The 23,839-nt window shown below is 39.8% G+C and overlaps 1 protein-coding gene across 7 annotated transcripts in view; it reads right to left on the reverse strand.

Annotated features, from left to right (window-relative positions):
* Positions 1-23,839, reverse strand: part of CDK14 (cyclin dependent kinase 14) — a 716,891-nt gene that overhangs the window by 550,073 nt on the left and 142,979 nt on the right. For 4 of the 7 annotated variants that reach the window (XM_067746465.1, XM_067746464.1, XM_067746463.1 and 1 more), the window contains one exon: positions 3,626-3,689. The exons of the other annotated variants lie outside the window; for them this stretch is intronic. In XM_067746465.1, coding sequence (XP_067602566.1) covers positions 3,626-3,689 — 64 coding nt within the window. The remainder of the gene's footprint in view (positions 1-3,625; positions 3,690-23,839) is intronic. 7 annotated transcript variants of the gene reach the window in all.

Here is a 23,839-nt window from a genome sequence, read left to right on the forward strand (position 1 = left end):
CAAGTAAGCTAGGGCACTTTATCACATGTTCAGTCATTCACAAATCATTTACCACAACTTGTATGATGCACAGCATCTAGTGAATTCAGAGATGTTAAATGAGCAGCTTGGAGAAATAAGCCAAAGCCAGAATGTAAGAATCCTTGATTCCATGATGTTCCCATAAGAACAGGGATTTTTGACCCTACCAGACCACAGCCACATTTTGATAGCAACCTTTGGAAGCCATAGACACAGTACACACAGAGAAAGAGAGAAAACTGTAGTATAAAGGCAAATAAACAGGAGTAGTTTTTACCATCTTTCATATGTGTAAATTATGTGTATACTTATTTTAAGATACAAATAGGCATGACTACACTAAATGATTTAATGATGTAAGATGCTTGCAACTATCTTTAATGAGTAAATTTGAATTTAAAAAGAGTAAAATTCATTCACCGGACTGTTCAACACTTTTTATTGGAATATTTTAAAATAAAGGCAAAGTGTGTGTGTTGGGGGGGGGGTGTATTCATAATCATATATTGCCCACAATGTGTACTGGTACAATTCAAATACCACAAGCAGCACTGCTACAGGTGAAGGGATTTGCCAAAATGGTGGACATGTCTTTGAAAAGTTACCAATAAATCAAAGTACAACTTTTGAAGTATTCAGCAGTTATATTTCTGAAAATTTCAGGATATATTAAAACTGGGTCAAAAAAAATTTTTGTATGTTAAATGGGGTTAGGTTTTTGGCTCAGATAATTATAGACAGATATTTCACCAACAGAAGCTCTGACTGGGCTATTCTAAGATTTTGCAGGATGCACAGGATAAGCTTTCACTTGTTTGGTATTGTTCTGTATACTACAGAATGTCTAGCACCTCTGGTCCTCCACCCACCAAACACCAATAGCGCACTCCATTCTTTTGGACAACTGAAGTCAGTTCCCACCAATTTCCAAAACACTACTTGTGAAAGCAGTGCCCCCCCACTGAGACCCACTGAATAAAGCTGTTCGAAAAGTACCGGCTGGGGACTAACAGGCACCAGACCCAGTGAGAGGCACTAGGGACAAAGTGGTGAAAAAAACAGAGCTTAGAGCATAGTGGAGAAAGTGACATTAAACAACATCCAAGGGCTTCCCTGGTGGCGCAGTGGTTAAGAATCCACCTGCCAATGCAGGGGACACGGGTTCGAGCCCTGGTCCAGGAAGATCCCACATGCCGCGGAGCAACTAAGCCCGTGCACCACAACTACTAAGCCTGTGTTCTAGAGCCCATGAGACACAACTACTGAGCCCGTGTGCCACAACTGCTGAAGCCCACATGCCTAGAGTCCATGCTCCGCAACAAGAAAAGCCACCACGATGAGAAGCCCGCACACCGCAACAAAGAGTAGCCCCCGCTCGCCACAGCTAGAGAAAGCCCGCGTGCAGCAATGAAGACCCAACGCAGTCAAAAATAAAATAATTAATTAAATAAATAAATGTATTTTTTTTAAAAAACCCAAGTAATTATGTCAATACAAAACATTCTAAGTACTATGAAAGAAAATTAATAAACTAATAGTTTAGATGGTGGGGTGGCATCTGACTTCAGAAGTTTGTGGATCAGTGGAAATATTCTATTAACTTGGAGACATAAATAGGGTTGTCAGCTTTTTGATTTTGTCATGAAAGATCATTTTTTTAAAAAAATAAGAACTATCATTTACAATCACCATGGTAACAAGAAGGCAGGAAAATTATTTCTGAATTTTAAAAAGTGGATAAAACAAGAATACTTTTAGTGTAGTGGAAAGCCTCACTCACTACATTATTATTTTTCTCTTTTTGTTGCAGGCTAATAAAAACTTATCAAAGATTGGCATTTTTGTGACCATAGCACAAAATCCTTGCTGCTCCAAGTGTGGTCTGTGGACCAGCAAAATCAGCATCGCCAGAACACTTTTGAGAAATGCAAAATCTCAGGCCCCACCTCAGACCTACAGCATCAAAATCTGTTAACAAGACCCCCAGGTGATTCACATCCACATTGAAGTTTGAGAAACACTGTCAATCAGCCATACCCATCTACATTGAAGATTCAAAAATGATCTTTAACACTCGAGAACCATTTTTCTCAAAGAAGGTAACGGAAGGATCCTGGAAAAACCAGGGCACAGGATGAAATATAAAGCAGATGAGCTGGCATCCTAAGGATCAAACATCTTTCACCTTTTAAACTTGATGATCTTGAAAAGTAGTGGGGGGCATGGTCAATCACAAACAATGGTCACAGCTTTGCACTAGACTTCAGGAGCGTGAAACAGAGTTCCCCAGCTTCCGCGCAAGATAGCGCATCCAGGGAGTGTGCTAAATGCTGAGTCTTGTTAGGACTGCTAAGTCTTGCCATAAGACAAAGCAATTTTTATCACTAGCTATCAACAAGTCAACCAACTGTTTAGGTAGGTTGACACCTGTTACATTTTAATTCATGTTTTAGGATATTTTATCCCACAACTGGTTTTTCTAACAAAGAAAATCTCTCTAGATACGTGTTAATTACTGGCAAAGACGTGAGGCACAGACTCATGCCTCTTTTCTCAGCCACTTGGTTGGGAAAATAATTGCCAGTACAGTGCAGCGCTTTTTCAAGACAAAAGGAAAGTTTAAGTATAGATCCCTGCTAACCAATAAAGCAGCTGCGAGTCACATATGGCTACTAACCACCTGAAATGTGGCTAGTCCAAACTGAAACATGCTGCAAGTATAAAATACATACGTGGATTTTTAAAACTTGCTCCCCCAAAAAGTTAAATAACACAATAATAATTTTTATACTGATTACATGTCCAAATTATAATACTTTAATATATCGGGTTAAATAACATAAAATTAAAGTTACCTATTCCTTTTACAGTTTTAATGTGACTACTAAAAATTTTTCATTTTCTAGTAAATTTTAATGTGGCTTGTATTATAGTTCCACTGGATAGTACAGGTCTAGAAGCACATGAGATTTACACATGCATTGACCTTAAGTTTAAAGAAAGTATGGAGATAACTGCAGAAAACATGTATTTAGGAGGTAGTCAAATTTAAAAGGGGACAGAAAGTGTTCAGCAGATCTTTTTTATTTTAACAACTGCTGAGCAAGAGAGCCCTTTCTGAAATGGGGGGGGGGTCCCTGAATTTACATCCAAAGAAGAGAGAAATAAAAATAATATTTAATAAAAATAAAGTAATAATATTTAATAAAAATAGAGAAAGGGGAGGAGTTCATACAAACTGAAGCGTAATCCCAGTGATGATGAGTTCTCTCAGAGTCTAGGAATGCAGAGGAGTGGAAAAGATAAACAAATTCCACTGACAAGAGCCAATAATTTCCTGGCCTGAGCCACGCAAATCACTAAACTTTCCCAGCCCTACATGGGGAAGGTAAAACCACAATCTCAATACTTGAGTCAGATCAAGAAAGGTGCTACATGTGGAGCACAGCCAGGGGCTAACCATGTTGGTTTGCAGAGATGACACTATAAATGGAAGTGAACTCACACTTCTTCTTCCGTTGTACAAAGAAAAGCAGAAAAACTTCCATGAGCTTAAAAAGTAGATTCAAAACTTACTTTTTTTTAACACGAAGACCTTACATACCTGCGTTAAAACAGCATCCCCAACAACTGGAAAACGGTGCTGGTCGGTTAGTTCAGGGACGAGGCTACGAATATGAAACAAGCAAAGGAGCTGAAACCATCTCCAATCTGGGCAGATTCCTCTCATTCCTGTCTCGGGAACAATCCCATCACTTAGGAAATCTGGATCTCTGCCAACATACTGCCTGTGCAGTCGGCTGGGGGATGGGGGAGGAGGGTGGAAATGTCTGGGCAGCTGGCTTTTATCACAAAGCCTTCTCTCTTTGAAAGGCTTACAATGAATTTCCTAGACATGATATAACACAATATTTTAAGGGTTTAGTAGTACAAAAATATCACATTTAAAAAAAAATGTGTCCAAGGTGTAAGAGGCCAATAACGACATAAACAGAGTCTGATGCAAATTCCAGCGGTTTTTAAATTCCTTTCATTAGGCTTAACCTCAACACATCTATATGGGAGAAAAAGAAACTAATATATTGAGCTTAATAGAGGCACCAAGTACTTCCCTACCTTATCCCACTTAAGAATGACTAACTTCTGACAGGAAATTTACTGTGAGCCATTCATGTATTGAAACTCACGTGAACCTAACAACCCTATGAGGTAGGTATTATTAGTATCCCCGTTTCAAGATACACGGAGAGGTTAAGTATCACACAACCAAGAGGTGTTGGAGCCTGGACAGGACTGCAGGTTTATGACGTCAGGCAGCTGGGCACCAGCACCCTGAATTCTCACCTAACACATGAAACTGCCTCACAGCCTTCACTCTCAGAGGAGGAGACTGAGGCTCAGAGAGATTAGGAGACGTCTGTTCATCGTAACAAAGGGACTGCATGGTGGAGCACGGACTCGAATCCATATCTAACGCTGAATTCTCATAAGCAGCTTCCTGTTTTCACCAAACCTTTGCCCCAGCTTGCAATACTGTCAGAAGTCATTTATCCCTATTCCTCAAGGGAGGGTTGCTAGCCAGGTCGTCTCCCTTCTCTTCTCTTAGCCAAACTGCCAATATTCCTACTATAGTATGAGCTTTTGGCCCTTGAGGCATCTGAAAAATACAAAATAGGATTTACGCTCTTCACAGCTATGTAAAATTAAGTATTCAGGTCTATAAATCTGTCATGGAATACGGAAAATCAAATGCATTTGTCTGAATGGAGAAATTAGTGGCTGATTCATATTATTTCTCATTAATATTATAATATTCAGGAAATTAAGTACCATTTTGAAATCCACATTATTAGAGCTTTTAGGTCACACACCTTGCCTGATTTGATCCTAAATGCACTGTCCTTAAATCTTGACTTTCTTGGGTGAAGTAGAATAATGGGGTCAAGGTAGGAGGACAGGAAACTTTGGTTCCAGACCCAGCTCCACTGTAAGAATAGAAAATTGTGGCTTGGGGCACAGCACTCACCTTCTTGGAAGGCAATTTCCCCCTCTACAAAACAGGGATGAAAATATTTATCCACTATCTCACAGGGCTGTTGCAAGAACTGACTGAGATAACATGTGAAATTGTTCTGTGAACTCTGAAGCCCTGCAAAATCTGTTATGAATATGCAGTGACGCTCTTGCCTGACATTAGCCAGCAGGAGAAGGGGCTTCAGGACCTCTGATGATGGCAAAGAGGGAGACAGCAGTCTGTCCCCCTAATCCCACATGCCCAATAATTCACCCTCCAGGTGAAATCATCACTGGATTTTCAGGGTGAGGAGCTGTGTTCTTAAACAACAGTGAGAGATAATAAGCACTGATTTAAATAAAAGGCTTGAGAACTCCTGGAAGGCACAATCACCACTGCAACTCTCATCCAAACAAGTCTCCAAGGGACGTCTGAGGATGCTCTAGGGGAGCTTTCATTGCTAAACCCTTTGATCAAGTGCAAGATGGGTGAAGATTTTAACCTTAAAATTACTCAAAAATGAATTGACATGCATAATGCTTAGGTGTCTTACTTTTTTTTTTTTAATCCACTGGAAAAAAAAACTTAAGAAAAACAAACCTGATACCTTAAAATCTAATGTTCAGAACACTTCAGATATTCCTTTTCAGATGTTTTTACTTTCCCTTCTTGTGTCACATTATCGACATGCCAGTATCCAAGTCTATTACCAAACCTGCCAAAGAGATGCATATATGGAGAATAGCCCTTTTTTAAAAAGGCGCGAAATAGCTAAAGATCTTCAAATTCAACTACAGTAACAGCTGCCCCTCTCTTAAAATAAAAGATGCCTAATTATTGGTATTCATGTGGTCAGACTATACCCTCAGAAGACACAGAGCCACCCTTTCAGACCACAACAGAAATCCTTTTAAGCCATTTGACATCTTGCACAGTACAGTTTTAGACCTGCACATATGTCTCAGTTAAGGGCAGAAAATTCACATGATTACAAACCCTAGAAAAAAAATGTTTAAGACAAAGAGGCCAAAATTTTGAAAATAAATACATAAAAGAAACAGAATTTTTAAAAATTATAGTACAAGGAAGCCAGTGCACTGACGAATGGCACATTACTACATTAATGATGGAAACTATGAATATTCATTGCACAATAGTCATAAATAGAATGAAGGGATACCAGAGAGTGCAGATGGGGCAAAAACTCAGATAGCTTTTAAAAGAAAAAAAAGAAGAAGAAAGAAGGAAAGAAAACACATACAGCCTTAGACAATGCTATTTAAGTAAGGGTCCCTGGGTGGAAACTTTGATCTAAGATAAGATAGGACAGTAAGGAAGGAATTTCCTTTCAAAAAGGTAAATAAACAAACAGTATAAAATACCCAGAATGACAGGAAGAGCTTTCAGTAAAAACACACTCAGGGTAGTCTTTGCTTAGGATGTTTGGGATAATCACTACTAAGGTTAGTAAGTACTGCCACACCCCCTCACATCCCCAACTCCCCACTTAAGAGATGGAACAACCCCAGGTAAAAATCCAACGCACTGATGTGCGATCTTGAATGTTTAATTTGTATGTATCTTGGGAATAAGGAGGAAAAACCAAAGATGCAAATAGAATTAACCCCAAAACACGTGCTCATGAATCACAGATTGTGTTTCTCCCATTAGAAGCTAGAGACTTCTGGGAAAAGTTACCACACTGGACAGACAGTTGTTCTAAAGGACAGTTTCAAGATAGGGACAGAAACCCCATAAGCTCTAGATGAGCAAAAACACTACCACACAAATGGACAGTCGTTACCTGTTTTTAAAATATGTGCACAGATTATTCTAAATTGCTGTCTCCAAACTAACCATAGGGGCAAAAAGACACGGGTACTAAATTACTGAGAACACATAACATCTGGCCTGTCCTGTTTAATTAGATGAGAAAGAATCCTTCCGGCAAATGCCACAGGATGGATGGGACTGGAGGAAGCACCTACTCTAAGCAGGAAAATCCATTTGTTTGCAGCACTTTCATTTTGTTTCTCAATTAGTCCCACAGCCAAGGGCTACCCTAATACACTCTTAGCATTCATTTGCAACTTCAGAGTCACAGAATTCAAGTAAATGTAATTCAATCGTCATTTAAATGCAAGGAACTTTCAGCGTTCCTTTCAGAAGGCCAACGATCCAGCAGGTCCCTTCCAGCGGCTACTTTAGCCGTCGGGAAGGGGGCTGTCTAGGTCACCCACAGTTCTGCCACTTCACCAGCCCTGGAACCCTGGGCTGGTTTCTTAACTTCTCTAAACCTTAGTTTCCCCGTCTGTAAAAGTAGAAATACTAATGCCAATTATGGGGAAGACTAAATAATGTGCACAAAGAAAAATCATTTAAGGGTTTATCATTTATTTTTTCAAGTCTCATCACCAATAAATGACTGGTGGGACTTCCCTGGCAGTCCAGTGGTTAAGACTCCATGCTTCCAAGGCAGGGGGCGTGGGTTTGATCCCTTGTCAGGGAACTAGGATCCCGCACGCCACACAGCGAGGCCAAAGGATTAAAAAAAAAAAAAAAGTTTGAAAAACATTTTTAAAAAAATGATTGGTGGGCTTCCCTGGTGGCGCAGTGGCTGAGAGTCTGCCTGCCGACGCAGGGGACACGGGTTCGTGCCCCGGTCCGGGAAGATCCCACATGCTGCGGAGTGGCTAGACCCGTGAGCCATGGCCGCTGAGCCTGCGCGTCCGGAGCCTGTGCTCTGCAACAGGAGAGGCCACAACAGTGAGAGGCCCACGTACCACAAAAAAAAAAAAAAAAAAAAAAAAAGATTGCTGAATTCTAAAAAAGAGAGGGAGAAAGAAAAAAGAAATGTTATGTCTGAATTATGGAAATAAATTCACCAAAAAGACCAAAAATATGTTCTGTTTATTCTTTCAAGCAACATTTATTCAGCACACACTAGGTGCAAAGCACTAAGCTGAACAAACGAGTATAGAGAGAGGAAGAAATGATCTCTGCCCCCAGGAAGCAAACACCCCCGTTAAGGAAATAAAAGATGATTTTAAGGACGCGAATATCTGCTCAGACAACAGGTCCCAAGATCTTGATATGTAGCGCCTATGAGGGGATAACATACTGATGGGGGGAAAAAAAAACACCAAAAAACAATTCCTCAACACATGGGCACAGGACACACAGATAGGGACAAGGGGTCTACCCCTGCCAAGACAATGAACAGGTTCCAGGAAAAATGTTGGTAACCAAGAAAGAAGAACCAAATAGACATCACCAGGAGAACCTACAGGGGAGGCATCGACCCAGAAGTGAGAAAGCAGGGGATGATTTTCCTCCCTCTGTATAAGAGGTAATTACCGTAGATCTTTCTGGCAACTCCTGTCGACAGATGCACACTGTAGATGTGACGTATGTGAGCACTGTTTCCTACTAAAACATTAGTTAAGAATGCTCACAAATGGACTTCCCTGGTGGTGCAGTGGTTAAGAATCCGCCTGCCAATGCAGGAGACACAGGTTCGAGCCCTGGTCCGGGAAGATCCCACATGCCACAGAGCAACTAAGCCTGGGCACCACAACTACTGAGCCTGCGCTCTAGAGCCCACAAGCCACAACTACTGAAGCCCGTGTGCCACAACTACTGAGCCCGCATGCCTAGAGCCCGTGCTCTGCAACAAGAGAAGCCACCACAACGAGAAGCCCGTGTACCGCAAGGAAGAGTAGCCCCCGCTCACCGCAACTAGAGAAAGCCCGCACGCAGCAACAAAGACCCAACTCAGCCAAAAATAAATTAATTAATTAAAAAAAATAATAATGCTCACAAATGCAGAGCCCCTGACTGTCTCCTAAAATCCCACCCACGCATGGAGCTGACAAACCCCACCAGTGGACATTCCTTTCCGCCAGATCCAGTCAACACAGGGTCATGGCAAGGCCACTGAGATGGGGGAGAAGGGGAGCAGTGGCAGGAGGAAGACTCAGCTTGGACTTCACAGTTTCCCCATCTTTAAAATGAGGAGGTTCCTAAAATTTGATCACTGGTGTTCCACGATCAAGTCAGCCATCATGTGACCTACAGACGTGTGAGGGCTCACATGGAGAGAAGCATGACACAAATGTCACTGAGCATGAGGGACGCTGGCCCGCTATGTGCCAAATCTGTTATAGGGTTTACAAGCGTTATCTGATTAATCATAATAACATTGCCAGGTACATGATCCTTGATGTACAGATAAGGAAAAGAAAGTGCACAAAGATTGTCTGGAGGGTGGGAGTGGGGAACCCCAGATGGACTACAGGAGAAGTGAGATCCCAAAGCTCCTGTTCTTGTGTTTTCCCCGCTCTCCACCCAGCTTCAGAGAGAGCTCAGGGTGGAGATGTGCAGCTACACAGCCCTGGAGGGCACACAGAGTAACAACCAGGACAGCCAGCACCAACCACTTGAAAATAAAAGGAATCTCGGGGAAAAAAAAATACCCAACGCGTCAACCATTGAATCAAAAGTTCCTGACACTCATCTCCAAACTGGTGCTCTTCGCTGATCCCCAAAACAGTGGTAGAGGTCCCACTAAAAGTTCATAAACATTTTTCAGGTTTCTAAAAATACCCTGCGCTAACGGCAACATCTTGCAGGACACACTTGTGGCTTTCATCACAGCAACATTTAACATACAGACTTTTAAGACCAAAGGAATGTCAAGAAGATAACTAATAGAAAGGCATCTCTCGATCTTTCAAAAATAAATGTAAGAATTCCTCAATACAACCTTCAACTCATTAAACATAATTGGCAGTTCTCTAACACAGAAGGCTTAAAGAACTCACCAACAAAAACTATGACATGTATCTGAGGACCCTCTGATTATTAAATATCTAGAGAAGTAGAAATAATCACTATCTTATGCTCATTAAATTTTTTAATTTGAAAAAACACTCATCTGAGACCTAATAAAAATGATAGCCTTCATTTAGAAAGTAACAAGCATCAAGAGGGAAAAAAAAATGATAAAATCATTCCGTGTAATACTGGAAAGAGCTAAAAAAAATCATTTGCAGATGACATGATTATATACCAAGAAAACCCAAAGGAAACCTCTGAAAAACAGTGGAGCTAATACAGTTGAGTAAAATAACAAAATGCAAAATAAACATGTCAAAATCTACAGGAGCAAAGCAGAAACAAGAGAAATTCATTCTCATCCTTAGTTAGCAATTATTTTCTAAAAGATGTCTCAAAATAGCATTATTGACAAATACAAAAAGCAGGTCATAAAAATTTTTTAAACTACAATACTTTACAAAGAGATCTTTAGCTTTAAAAAAAGACTTAAACGATAATAAGAATATCCTATGTTCCGGGATGAAAAAAAAAAAAGTAAACTTATGGAAAGGATATTTTTTAATAGCACTGAAAGAAAACTTTTTACTAAATGTACAACTTAAGTTTTTAAACTTCAATTTTTTTATATCATCTGTATTTTTTTAACTTTTTCATTAATGACCAGGTGTTGTTTTACAATGTAAAAATATAACAGTGTTAGAATTAATAACAATAAAAACACCAAAAGTTTTCAAATGCAATCTTTGAGTTTTGAGGCTGTATTTTAATCGAATTTCCAGTTTTCTTAAACCCCTAAATACGTGTCAATTGAGTTATTAGAAATCAGTTTAACAAGACTGAGCAGCAGGCACAAAGAAACAGGGAAGAACTAAGTTTCACTTCTTTCCCTTCCTTTAGTCTCAAGATAAATGTAATTTGAAGTTTAAAAAAAAAGACAGGTGTTAAAACAAGGAGCAGCACATCACTGGCCTCCGAGGTCACTAGTCACTAGTCACTAGTCACTCCACCTCCAGTGGAAGTGGAAACCAGTTAGAGGCTCTCACATGTGAGTTAAATGGTCCCCAAGCAAACAGCAGGAAGGGCTGGCAAATACATTCATTTTAAAAGTAAATATTAACTTAATGAGCTTGCTGACCGGAAAACTGATACTGCTCTCCTGAGATTTTCACTTCCCTGCTCCTTCTCATCAAAAAAGAAATAAATACTAAGAAGGCACACATACTCCTATTTCTGAGCCCACTGACAAGTACCAGGGAAGAATCTAAAAATCACTCTTTATGTCTGTGTCCGCAAAACTTCCCATCTCGACTGGTTGTAAAAGCAGAAAGACAAAGTAAATCAGACAATATACATGCCACAACTAGTCCATGAAACGCAGTAGGGAGCATAAGGAAGTTCAGGTCTCTTTTTAGGGGCCATAATTCTGCTACCCCATTGCAGAACCAGGGCCAGTCATTATAAAGCATCTGTCTTGCTTGCCTGCCTGCCTCTTTGCCCTTCTTCTACCCTTACCTGCACCAGTCACGCACCAGAAAAGAATCATGTCTGTCACAGTGGAAGGATGGCACAGGCAGCCACAAAGGTCACTACATTGGCTGGACCCAGTGCACGGATTGTGAAAAAAGCTCAGGGCAAAAAAAGCCCAGTGGCTGGCAGCTAGACCATTTGCTTCAGAGAAGACGGAGATGACTGTCCCCACCAAGATCAAGCAGTTTCAGGATAAAAAGGAAAAAAAGAAAGAAAAGAAAAAGAAAACACAATGATATTGGAAGCATAAGGAAGAGGAGAAAGAAAGAAATGCTCTGTTTCTTTTCTCAGCACCCACCCTACCAATAAAATGGAATAAGAAGCATTCAATGTCTCTCTCCATGCCCACCTACTAGTTTTTTTTTTCTTACTAAGATATAACTATTGAAAAGATCTGCCTGTTTCCTCTATAGTTTTAGCCTTCACAAACATTTCAGTTGTCACGATATGAAATAAAAATGAAGCTAGAGTCACTTCACATGCACGAGCTAATAATCCAAGCGTATACATAGCCAGGCCTTGAAGTAAAGAAATGAATTTCTCATCTGACACTTTCTGTTCAATATTAACTTTTTACCTTGTTTAAGGAAGGCAATGTACACCCATTGAAAGACATCCTGACATTATGTTCTGAACATGCCACTTAAAACACATACTCTCATAATGCCTCCCAGCTCCAACCAACCTGTAGGCAGGCCAGTTGGTGATCCAGGGTACCTCATCCAACAGTTAACATTCCATAACCTTCACTGTGGGCAGTGCCCTAATGTCTAACTGGAAATTAGTATTAAACGACCAAGGATCAAGCTTGTATCTCAAAACAATTCCACCCAATCCCCATCCATATACAGATAAAAATGGCAATACAAGCACAGTTTTAACATAAGCATGAAACTGAAATCTAAAATGTAAAGAGTAATTGATAGAAGAGACCTCCTTGATCTCACGCTAACCAACCATGTTCTCTTTGGCAACTTATTTAATCTGCCTGGATGGACCTCAGTTTCCTCTCTGTAAGATGAGTATAACTTGACTCAAAAATGACCTAGCTCCACTGAAGGAATCTTTTAGGTTCACTCACTCTTGTGCCTTATTAGGAAAACCATTCAACTGTTAGAATTATTACCAAACATCAGTTGCATCTTTGTAAGAACGCTGGGTCCTTTCTCCATCTACCCGCCATACACCACACCGTACCACCCGTGTATTGTTTCTCCCTTCTCCTGGGAAGCAGCCTAGTAAAATGCCAAGCACACACTGCAGTCAGAGTGACTAGGCTGGAATCGCGGATTAATGGGCTTTCTAGTTGAGGGGCTTTGAGCAAGTCACAACTTCAGTGAACCTCAATTTCCATATTATCCTTCTGTTGTTTTTCCTTTTTTCAGATGTTTCCCCCACGCGGAGGAAACATATGCTTTACAAAGCTGAGATCATACTTACGGTTGCTTTCACTTAACATTGTAATTTTTATTTTTTGCTTTTTAATATTTTATAAATTTTCTGCAATGTGCATACTTACTTTTCTTAATAGCAAATATTTAAATTATTCAGTGAAAAATATGTAATTGTGATAGAAAGGGAAAATTCTGAACCAGAAAAAAAGTCCAGGGTGATGCCAATATGCTGTGTTGCCTGAAAAAAAATATTCAAATGGAGAGAAATGTGTGTGTGCGTGTGTGTGTGTGTGTGTGTGTGCACGCGTGTGTGTGTATATAATAACATAATAAGTGAAAGAAAAGGAACACTGTAGATACTAAAAGTGAATCACCCAAAATTGTGGTCATCCAATGTCATTCACATGGGTTTTAAGATTTTTATTTTCTAATAACTGTAGAGAAAGTAATGTAAAGGCAGACTTGTGTATCTTGCAAAGTACATATTTATTTATTTTTTCCTTTTATGACCAAAGCACCTTTTTGTTGTACATGTAACACACCATCTAGATAAAGTAATGCAAACCTCTGGGGAAAGTTCTGAGCTAAATTAGGGCACCTGGGGACAGGCCATATGTTACCAAGCCTTCTGCACACCTGAACCCCAATATCTAATGACCCAAGGATGCTCATTTATAAAATTAAATAGTCTGCCTTTTAGGAGAAGAGAATCAAGCATTAAAGAACGTTCTCCACCATGTTCATTTGAAGACAATATAAGGAGAGCTATAGAGCTGAAGAAGATTTAAAATAAATGAGCAACTATAACACAAAAGATGCTGTAATTCATGCCCTGAATGACTATTACTAACATACTATTTTATCTCATCAATCTTACCTCTTCTTTACCTATAATGTTTTTAATTAATGCCATTTCCATTAAAATTGAAAAATAATCGTTACTCTTATTCATTTTTATCTGTTGTAGAATATTATCTACCTAGCCCCTTCTTTGTTAAACATTTCTTTATCACTGTCTGAGTTTTTCTTTTAGCTAAAATACCTAAAAAATAAATGTGATATTAAGAAATATACAATTGTAGAACTAGGACTATATTTTCGGAACCAAAAATCAGGATGCGTGATCTGAAATCAAGAGCTGTTCAAAAAAATTCAGACTGCATGTAATTGTACCAATAATCCATCTTCAACTCACTTCTAATAGTAACAGATATGTTAGAAGAGTGGTCCTCAATCATTTTTATCATCAAACCCACTTGCAGGATATGACACACTGTCAAAAAATAAACTGTGCTAAGCTAACTGCAGGAGCAATATTCTTAAGGTGTGTGCTTTGGGGTAGGGGGAAGAACCCTGCACCAAAATCTTCATTCAGGGAGCATTTAGAAAACTTCCACCCTCCACACCATCACTGTTTTATAGAGCGGGTGCAATTCCCTATTTTGAAAATCGTTTAAAATAGGACAAATAATGCTCTGAGGTAACTAAGTTATGGCCATAGCCCAGCCTTAAGGCAAGGAACAGACTAGAGGAACATACTTCATTTTGTTTCCACCAAGACATATGTCATGCATGATCATTTCATACTTGGTACATCACCATGGACAAACTCTGGAATATGCCAAATTCCTGGTACTCTAACTGCAACTCAGCCCCTTTCTTTCCCACTCAAGAAAATATATCAAAACACAATTGAGGGCTTCCCTGGTGGCGCAGTGGCTGGGAGTCCGCCTGCCGATGCAGGGAACGCGGGTTCGTGCCCCGGTCTGGGGGGATCCCACGTGTCGCAGAGCGGCTGGGCCTGTGAGCCATGGCCGCTGGGCCTGCGCGTCCGGAGCCTGTGCTCCTCAGCGGGAGAGGCCACAACAGTGAGAGGCCCATGTACCACAAAAAAAAAAAAAAAAAAAAACACAATTGAGAGACTGACATCAATCTGCTCTATATTTTTTTAAAGGAAATGATTTGCATACTTCAATATTTCAGCTGATGGAACACAGAGTTGTAACAATGTGTTTGACGCAGGCTAGGCTACACTGAATATGAAGATACATTCTAGACATCACACTTTATAGACATCTCACATGAGGGTATCCATAGATTGAGAAAACACAATCAGCAGATTGAAAAACACATGGAATTGACGACTCCAAGAGACTTCCACGTTCTCGGTCCAATTCCAAGTCCCTTTCAATACTTAAAAGTCTGATTTGCCAGGCTGGAAAAAACTATCAGTGGAAAGTTAAATAAGTACTCTACCTGATACAATTTAGGCTGAGTATACAATTACGTGTTGAAGCAGTTTTTTCTACTTTAACTATATGGCCATGAAAGCCTTAAAGTTTTTCCCCACACATCCATTAGCATGCATATAAGATTTAATATCATGGAATTTAGAGTAGCTATTTAAAAGACACAAGAAAAAACTATTAACCTCATTATTAAAAATTAAGCTTAAAACGTTGTGGTGCAAGACAGCGAAACACTGTAGTAAAGAGTACTGTCATACTTTCAGATCATAAAAAATACATATTTTTAAGAAAATCCCCAGGCTCATATGCTGGGAAGGAAGGAAGGAAGGAAGGGACGGAGAGAGGGACGGAGGGAGGGAGGGAGGAGGGAGGAAGGGAAGAGGAGAGAGACAGGGGCAGGGAGAGGAGAAGAGGAGGAGACAGGGAAAGAAAGAGAGAGAGGAAGGAAGGAGGGAGGAAAAGAAAGAAGGGAGGAAGGCAGAAAAAAGTAAAAGAGAAAATAAAATTTAGAAACTAAATAAAGAATTGAAGAATAAGCAGAACCAACGTTATACATTGAAAATAAGATAGATTCAGAAGGAAAAAGTGAGTATTCCTTCAATTACTGTCTTTACATGGGAAGAGCTCCTTCAGGAAGCCTGACATTGATGCATTCTGGAGAAATCAAGCTTGCAAAATTAAGAGCATTTTGGTGGTTCCAATTTTGGTAACTGTGCCTTTTGTAAATTTTATGACACAGAGAATAAGAAGAGTTAAGTGTGTTTTGGACTATAAAAAAATATTTAATAAATGTATCCCTCAGAGAAGGATCATTTAGAAAGGAATGTCTGTCACAATGCCCTAAAGGTCATCACACTCCAGATCGAGTGGAGACCACGATTCCAGTCCTCAGAGAACCCTCACCCCCTGACTTAGCTGATTTCAATTATCATTATGGCTCCATGAAAAACGGGCCATCTCAAACACAACCAAGCAATTTAAGGATTTGAGGATTATGAATCAGTGGCTCAATTTCAGTCAGAAGGAAAATGGGTATAATGTGCTGTCTATAGCTGGATTCATTTTGTACCTGTTGAAGAAAATCCTAAGTACTTGGGTTACATAGAGAGACTTCCTAAGCCAAAGGTCGGCTTTCTGCGAATGAATTCAAACATGCAAATGAAAGCACTGCCTAGAAGGGAACACCAGCCACCTTACAAGAGAGGCTTCCTACACCCTAATGGGCCTACTTGTCAGGATATGCACTGCCCACAAGAGAGACAGGACGCTACTCAATGCTTTCAACTTCTGTAACATTCTGTCTTTGGGGAATGAAGAATATAAATGTGACTAATTCTCCCAAATGTCATACATTTTGCATTTTGTGACAGGCACCTCCTCTCTGAATCTTTACAGCACTACCCAGACATTTTAGCCACTGTCTGGGACTAGATATAATTATGGTAATTATGTCTACCATAATTAGGGAGAGGGTAAATATGATCAAACATTTATAGAAAGGAAAAACTGAAGTGCAGAAAGTTTTAAGAATCAGAAAATTTCAACTAAATTTCCAAAGAGAGAATTAAGGAGGAAGTGAGGTTCTTTCTCAGCCATCCAAAATGTTGAATTTTAAATATAATGACTTACCAGATTACTGGCATGATCAGAGAACAGTCTGTTAATTTCTAGACCTCTCTCATGCGATGGGTTCATATCATCCAGGGCTGGCAAACATGACCATCGTAAGAGTAAAATAGAATATAAAGTAATGTAAAATCTTACTATAAAGAGAAAGTGAGATTGAATCTGTGCCCAGGCCCAACGCTGCAAGATGACAGGAGCTGGTCAACCTGCAAATGCCAGCGCGATGAAGTCTTGTGAGACTGACTAGACTGAGAGTCAGGTTCTGAGCATATCCAGAGACTAACATAAAACAGACATCAATACAGTTGTCCCTCAGTATCAGCATGGATGCTCAAGACCCTTATATAAAATGGCATAGTATTTGCACATAACCTACACACATTTTTCCATATACTTCATATTTTTATACATCTTTATTGGAGTATAATTGCTTCACAATGCTGTGCTAGTTTCTGTTGTACAACAAAGTGAATCAGCCATATGCATACATATAGCCCCATATCCTCTCCCTCTTAAGCCTCCCACCCACCCTCCCTATCCCACCCCTCTGAGTCGTCACAAAGTACCAAGCTGATCTCCCTGTGCTACACTGCTGCTTCCCACTAGCTATCTATTTTACATTTGGTAGTGTATATATGTCAATGCTACTCTCACTTCCCCCCCAGCTTCCCCTTCCTTCCCCTTTAAATCATCTCTAGATTACTTATAATACCTAATACAATGTAAATGATATGTAAATAGTTGTAAATACAATGTAAATATTATGTAAATAGTTGTATATACAGTGTAAATATTTTGTAAATACAATGGAAATGCTATATAAATAGTTGCCACCATGGAACAAATTCAAGTTTTGCTTTTTGGAACTTTCTGGAATTTTTTTTCCAAATGTTTTCGATCTAAGGTTGGTTGAATCCATGGACACAAAAGCCACGGATAGGGAGGGCTGACTGTAAATACCTGATGTACAAATCTCTGATTAGGTAAGGATAATGACAAGAAAGATGTTTTGGGAAGGCTGGAGTGGAGGACTGAGAGATGGAACAATAAGACCAATTAAGAGGTTATTGGGATAAAACAGGTAAAAGCGATAAAGTTCTGAACTGAAGTGGTGGCAGCTGGAATGATGATAAAGGTGTTAAAATAAGAGATTACTGTTTGATAAGGGTAGAAAGGTAGGCGAGAGATGGATGAAAGGCCTTGAAAGCCAAGCTAGGAATTTAGACTTGAACCTGCAGTTGACAGGGAGTTGTTCTTTTTGTTTTGTTTTTTTTTAATTTTTATTGGAGTATAATTGCTTTACAATGTTGTGTTAGTTTCTGCTGTACAGCAAAGTGAATCAGCTATACATATACATATATCCCCTCTTTTTTGGATTTCCTTCCCATTTAGGTCACCACACAGTAGAGCATTGAGTAGAGTTCCCTGACAGGGAGCTTTTAAAGTATTACGCAGGAGAATAGCACGATTTGTATTTCAGATCCGTCATTCTGTTGGAATAGGAGGCAAGCTGTAGGCAGGGACGCCAGTTAGAACACTACCGCAGTCCAGACAAGAGAGGCTGAATGTGCACTTCAGCAGTGGGAATGGGCATGACGGAGGGAACAAGAACTAAGCCAAAGCTTGGATGTGGGGCTTGGAGGAACATTTAGGATGGTATCAGGTTTTTGCCTTGAAAAATCATGTGGTTGTGAAAGCCAATCACTGAGATAGGAAAGAGAAAAGGTGCATGTTTAGAGAATATAGGAATTAGTAATACAGATGACCCTTGAACAACTCAGTGGTCAGGGATGCCAACCCTCCGTGCAAAAATTTGAGTATAACTTTACAGTCGGCCCTCTGTATCCACAGTTATGCATCCACAGATTCAACCAACTGCATTTGTTGAAAACAAATCCACGTATGAACCAACCTGCACAGTTCAAACCCATGTTGTTCAAGGGTCAACTGTAATTTATTTATTTATTTATTTATTTATTTATTTTTGGTTGCACAGGGTCTTCGTTGCTGCACGCGGGCGTTCTCTAGCTGTGGCAAGCAGGGGCTACTCTTTGTTGCAGTGCACAGGCTTCTCATTGCAGTGGCTTCTCTTCTTGCAGAGCATGGGCTCTAGGCGTGCAGGATTCAGCAGTTGTGGCACACGGGCTCAGTAGTTCTGGCTCGTGGGCTCTAGAGCGCAGACTCAGTAGTTGTGTCCCACGGGCTCTAGAGTGCAGGCTCAGTAGTTGTGCCCCACGGGCTTAGTTGCTCCGCGGCATGTGGGATCTTCCTGGACCAGGCCTCGAACCTGTGTCCCCTGCATTGGCAGGCAGATTGTTAACCACTGTGCTACCAGGGAAGTCCCAATGGTCAACTGTTTTTTGTATGCACTGAAATCAAGGTGACTATAAGATACAGAGGGAGAAACATCTAATGGGCAGCTAGATACCTGGGTTTGGAGTTCAGAACAGGAAGCTGAGCCATCCACACTGACGTGAGTATAATAACAGAGCAGCCAAAACCAAGGGACAAACTACTCAAGGAGAGCATGAAAAAATGACCACAGAGCACAGGGGTTTCCATTACGATGGAAGAGACGGGGAAGACTTAACCACGCTCAGAACCTCGGCTGAAATACCTGTAAAGGGGAAGAGACAGGAAACGTAGATAAGAAAGGAAAGAATCAATTACACAAGCTTCTGGAGTGGAAAGGAGGGAAAGGAATCAAGAGGATAGGAGGAGGAACCAGGCCAGCAGAGGAAAAGACACATCCTCCTCTCAGGGGAAAAAAAAGAAGTATGATTAGAGCAAATAAGGTATACATGTAGGCAAGGAGCTGATGTGTAATATTATTGTGTTCTAAGGTGAAGGCTGTTATCAGTTGAATTGTATCTACCAAAAATTCCTATGTTTAAGTCTTAAGTTACCCCAGTACCTCTGAATGTGATCTTATTTGAAAACAGGATCACTGCAGATACGATTAGTTAAATTAAGATGAGGTCACACTGGAGTAGGGTAAGCCCCTAATTCAATATGATTGATGTCCTTATAAAAAGGGGAAATTTGGATACACAGACACTCACTGAGTGAAGATGATGTGAAAACACATGGAGAAGATAGCCATCTACAAGCTAAGGGAAGAGGCCTGAAATAGATCCTTCCCTCACAGCCCTCAGAAGGAACCAAACCTGCCAACACTTTGATTTCGGACTTCTGGTCTACTGAATTGTGAGAAAATAAATGTCTGTTGTTTAAGCCACCTAGTCTGTGGTATTTTTCTATGGCAACTCTAGCAAATTAATAGAGAGGAAAAGTCATCTAGTGAAGGAAGGAGGGGTGGAGGAGGGTAGCTAGAATGTTTGAGGGAAGTGGAAATGTTTCAGCAGGAAACAGCCCAGCCACACAGTGCAAGACTGCGCACAGTTGCCTCGGGTTCCAGCGAAGGCTGGAAATGATAAATTTATTTGCAGAGTGATTTCCTCAAGCAGCTTTTGGCAGCCACTGGGTAAAGAAGGAAAAGATGCCAGGTCAAAATCGAGACCTGGCAGAGTAGATTACAAGCAAAATACAAAGGGGTAAGGCCACTGAGGATACTGTCAAGGGAGTGATATACCATGAGTGAACAGAAAAGGAAATCAAGGAGGGAGGATGGGTTGTGGGATGGAAGAATGGGACAGGGCAGGCAGAGGAGGGGTCCTCTGGAAACTGAGAGCCAGCAAAGAAGAGATAGAGGGAGTATAACAGGAGCAAGAGGGCTAAGGAATGACTGTTACTGAGATTTAATATTTTAGATGAGCAAGTCAGGGAAGTCTGAAGCTGGAACACTGTATACAACAAATACATCATTCACAAGACACTGAGGCCTCCAGTGATGAAGACAGTTAGGGTGAGAAAAGACTGCAACAGCTTCCACCATCCTCAAAAGATGGAAAAGAATGACCAGGAATATCCCCAAATCATATTTGTACCTAACCCCTAGACTTTGGTTCTCATAAAAATCACTGCCGTATTTATCATCTTGGGTATTAGTTATCTCTTTATACAAAATAACAAAGAGGGACATGGACTAGAAACTGAGCTCAACGTACATTGCCCGCATCTATCTCCCAATCTGGGTTGGCTGAATCCGTGGATGTGGAACCCCAGATATAGAGGGATGACTGTAAAGTTCTGTGTGGATTTTTGACTGTGCGTGGGGTCAGTGCCCCTCACCTTCACATTGTTTAAGGGTAAACTTTATGCAGAGACTAAACAACATACTACTGAACAACCCCAATGGATCAATGAGAAAAGCAAAAGTGAAATAAAAAAACACCTTGAGACAAGCAGAAAAGAAAATACAACATATCAAAACTTATGTGATGCAGAAAAGGCAGTTATAAAAGAGAAGGTGGGGAGGGGTAAGGGTAAGCTGGGATGAAGTGAGAGAGTGGCATGGACTTATATATACTACTAAATGTAAAATAGATAGCTAGTGGGAAGCAGCCGCATAGCAGAGGGAGATCAGCTCGGTGCTTTGTGACCACCTAGAGGGGTGGGATAGGGAGGGTGGGAGGGAGGGAGATGAAAGAGGGAAGAGATATGGGGATATATGTATATGTGTAGCTGATTCACTTTGTTATAAAGCAGAAACTAACACACCATTGTAAAGCAATTATACTCCAATAAAGATGTTAAAAAAAAACAAGGCAAGGATGGCCCTTTTCACCACTCTTATTCAACACAGTACTGAAAGTCCTAACCAGAGCAATTAGGCAAGAAAAAGAAATAAAAAGCATTAATTGGAAAGGAAGTAAAGCTTTCACTACTTGCAGATGACATAATGCTAGATATGGAAAACTCTAAAGACTCCACCAAAAAACTGTTAGAAGTAATAAATGAATTCAGTAATGTTGCAGGATACAAAATCAATGTCCAGAAATCTGCTGTTTCTATATACAAATAATGAACTATCAGAAAGAGAAATTAAGAAAACAATCCCATTTACAATTGCATCAAAAATTAAAACTATTGAGGAATAAATTTAACCAAGGAGGTGAAAAGACCTGTACACTGATAACTATAAGACACTGATGAAAGAAATAAATGGAAAGATATTCTATGCTCATGATTGGAAGAATTAATATGTTAAAATGTCCATATCACCCAAAGCAATCAATGGACTCAAATTCCATTGGCATTTCTCACAGAAATAGTATGAACAATTCTAAAATTTTTATGGAACCACAAAAGACCCTGAATAGCCAAAGTAATCTTGAGAAAGAAGAACAAAACTGGAGGTATCATGCCCCCTGATTTCAAACTGTATTACAAAGTTATAGTAATCAAAACAGTATGGCATAAAAAGAGACACATAGATCAATGGAACAGAACAGAGAGCTCAGAAATCAACCCACACATATATGGTCAATTAATGTACATCAAAGGAGCCAAGAATATACAGTGAGGAAAGGACAGTCTCTTCAATAAATAATGTTGGGAAAACTGGGCAACTACATGCAAAAGAATGAAACTGGACCCCAATCTTATACCATACACAAAAACTAACTCAAACTGATTAAAGACTTAATATAAGACCTGAAACCATAAAATTTCTAGATGAAAACACAGGCAGTAAGCTCCTTGACATTAGTCTTTACAGTAATTTTTGGATTTGACACCAAAAGGAATAAAAGCAAATATAAACAAGTGGGACTACATCAAACTAAATAGCTTCTGCACAGCAAAGGAAAACATCAACAAGGCAATTGGATTGTTGAATTTGCCAGCAAAGGAAACCATCAACAAGGCAACTGGATTGCTGAAAGGAATTAAAAGGCAATCCACTGAATGAGAGAAAATATTCGCAAATTGTGTATCCAAAAGGGATCAGTATCCAAAATATATGAAGATCTTATACAACTTAATGGCAAAAATCAATCCTATTAAAAAATGTGCAGAGAATCTGAATAAACACTTTTCTAAAGAAGACATACAGATTACCAAGAGATATAATGTAGAGCGTTGTGACTATAGTTAATAATACTGTTCTGCATATTTGAAAGCTGCTAAGAGAGTAGATCGTAAAAGTGCTCATCACAAGAAAAAAATTCTGTAACTATGTATAGTGACAGATATGAAGTAGACTTATTGTGGTGATCATTTTGCAGTATATACAAATATCGAATCATTAACTGAAACTAATATAATGTATTATACTTTAATAAAGAAAGAAGGAAGGTAAGGAGAGAGAGAGGGAGGGAGGGAAGGAAAAGGAAAAATAAATAAATAGTTCTTTCAAACAGGTCCATAATTCTTTTTCTCCTCTGTTCAAAGTCAAACATTTACATACACCTAGAGAAATCCTCTACATGAGTCAGGAAATAGCAACTACACTCCCTCTCCAGGCACTCTGGAGAAAGCCACTCCTTGAGATAAGGAGCCCTCCAGCTCATAAATACTGAGTTAGGAGTTGCCACACCTCCATGCATATCTAAGAAGCTGACCCAGCCTCCAGATTCCAAGACTCAAATCTTAAATGGATTCCAATGGACTGTAAGGTCCTCCAACTCTGACAGGAAAAGTGGAGGACCAAGAAACGAATTCAAGAAAACATCTACCATTATAATCTGAAGATGATCACAGAAGAACTCAGTGACTTCCTGTTCATGTAATCACAGATCTAGTACTCATTTCTGATCTTGGTAAAATTGTAATTTTATGTTGATTATTTTGTATGCTGCATTTAAAGACAGAAAGCAACCTGAAGATCATGGTTTTACTGATTGGTTTTACAAATGAGAAAACTGAGTCTTGGGTAAAGTAAATGACCTGCACAAATAGCTAGGAAGTGGCAAATGAGAATCCACATTGGCTGACCCTGGGATGAACACTCTCTCTTCATTTGCAACAGATATTCATTCATATTCAATAGATATTTATTGAATATTAACCATGTGCAAGACACGGAGGGACTACAAAGCAGAACGCAGGCAGTCATTCTCTCAAGGAACCTAAAAAATGTGTATTTTAGACAATATTTTGACAGTTTTAATATGCAAATCATCACATGAAGTCTTACATGGAATTTTAGGGGAATACCTGAAAGCAATTCTCCTCAGATCTAATACTTAACTTTGAACTAAATCTTTCCATCCTCCTTGCAGCCCTTCAACTACAGAAGGCAGATGTCACGGTAAGAGCATCAATAA

The sequence above is a fragment of the Pseudorca crassidens genome, chromosome 8 (genome assembly GCF_039906515.1).
Source record: "Pseudorca crassidens isolate mPseCra1 chromosome 8, mPseCra1.hap1, whole genome shotgun sequence".
Classification (NCBI taxonomy): Eukaryota; Metazoa; Chordata; class Mammalia; order Artiodactyla; family Delphinidae; genus Pseudorca; species Pseudorca crassidens.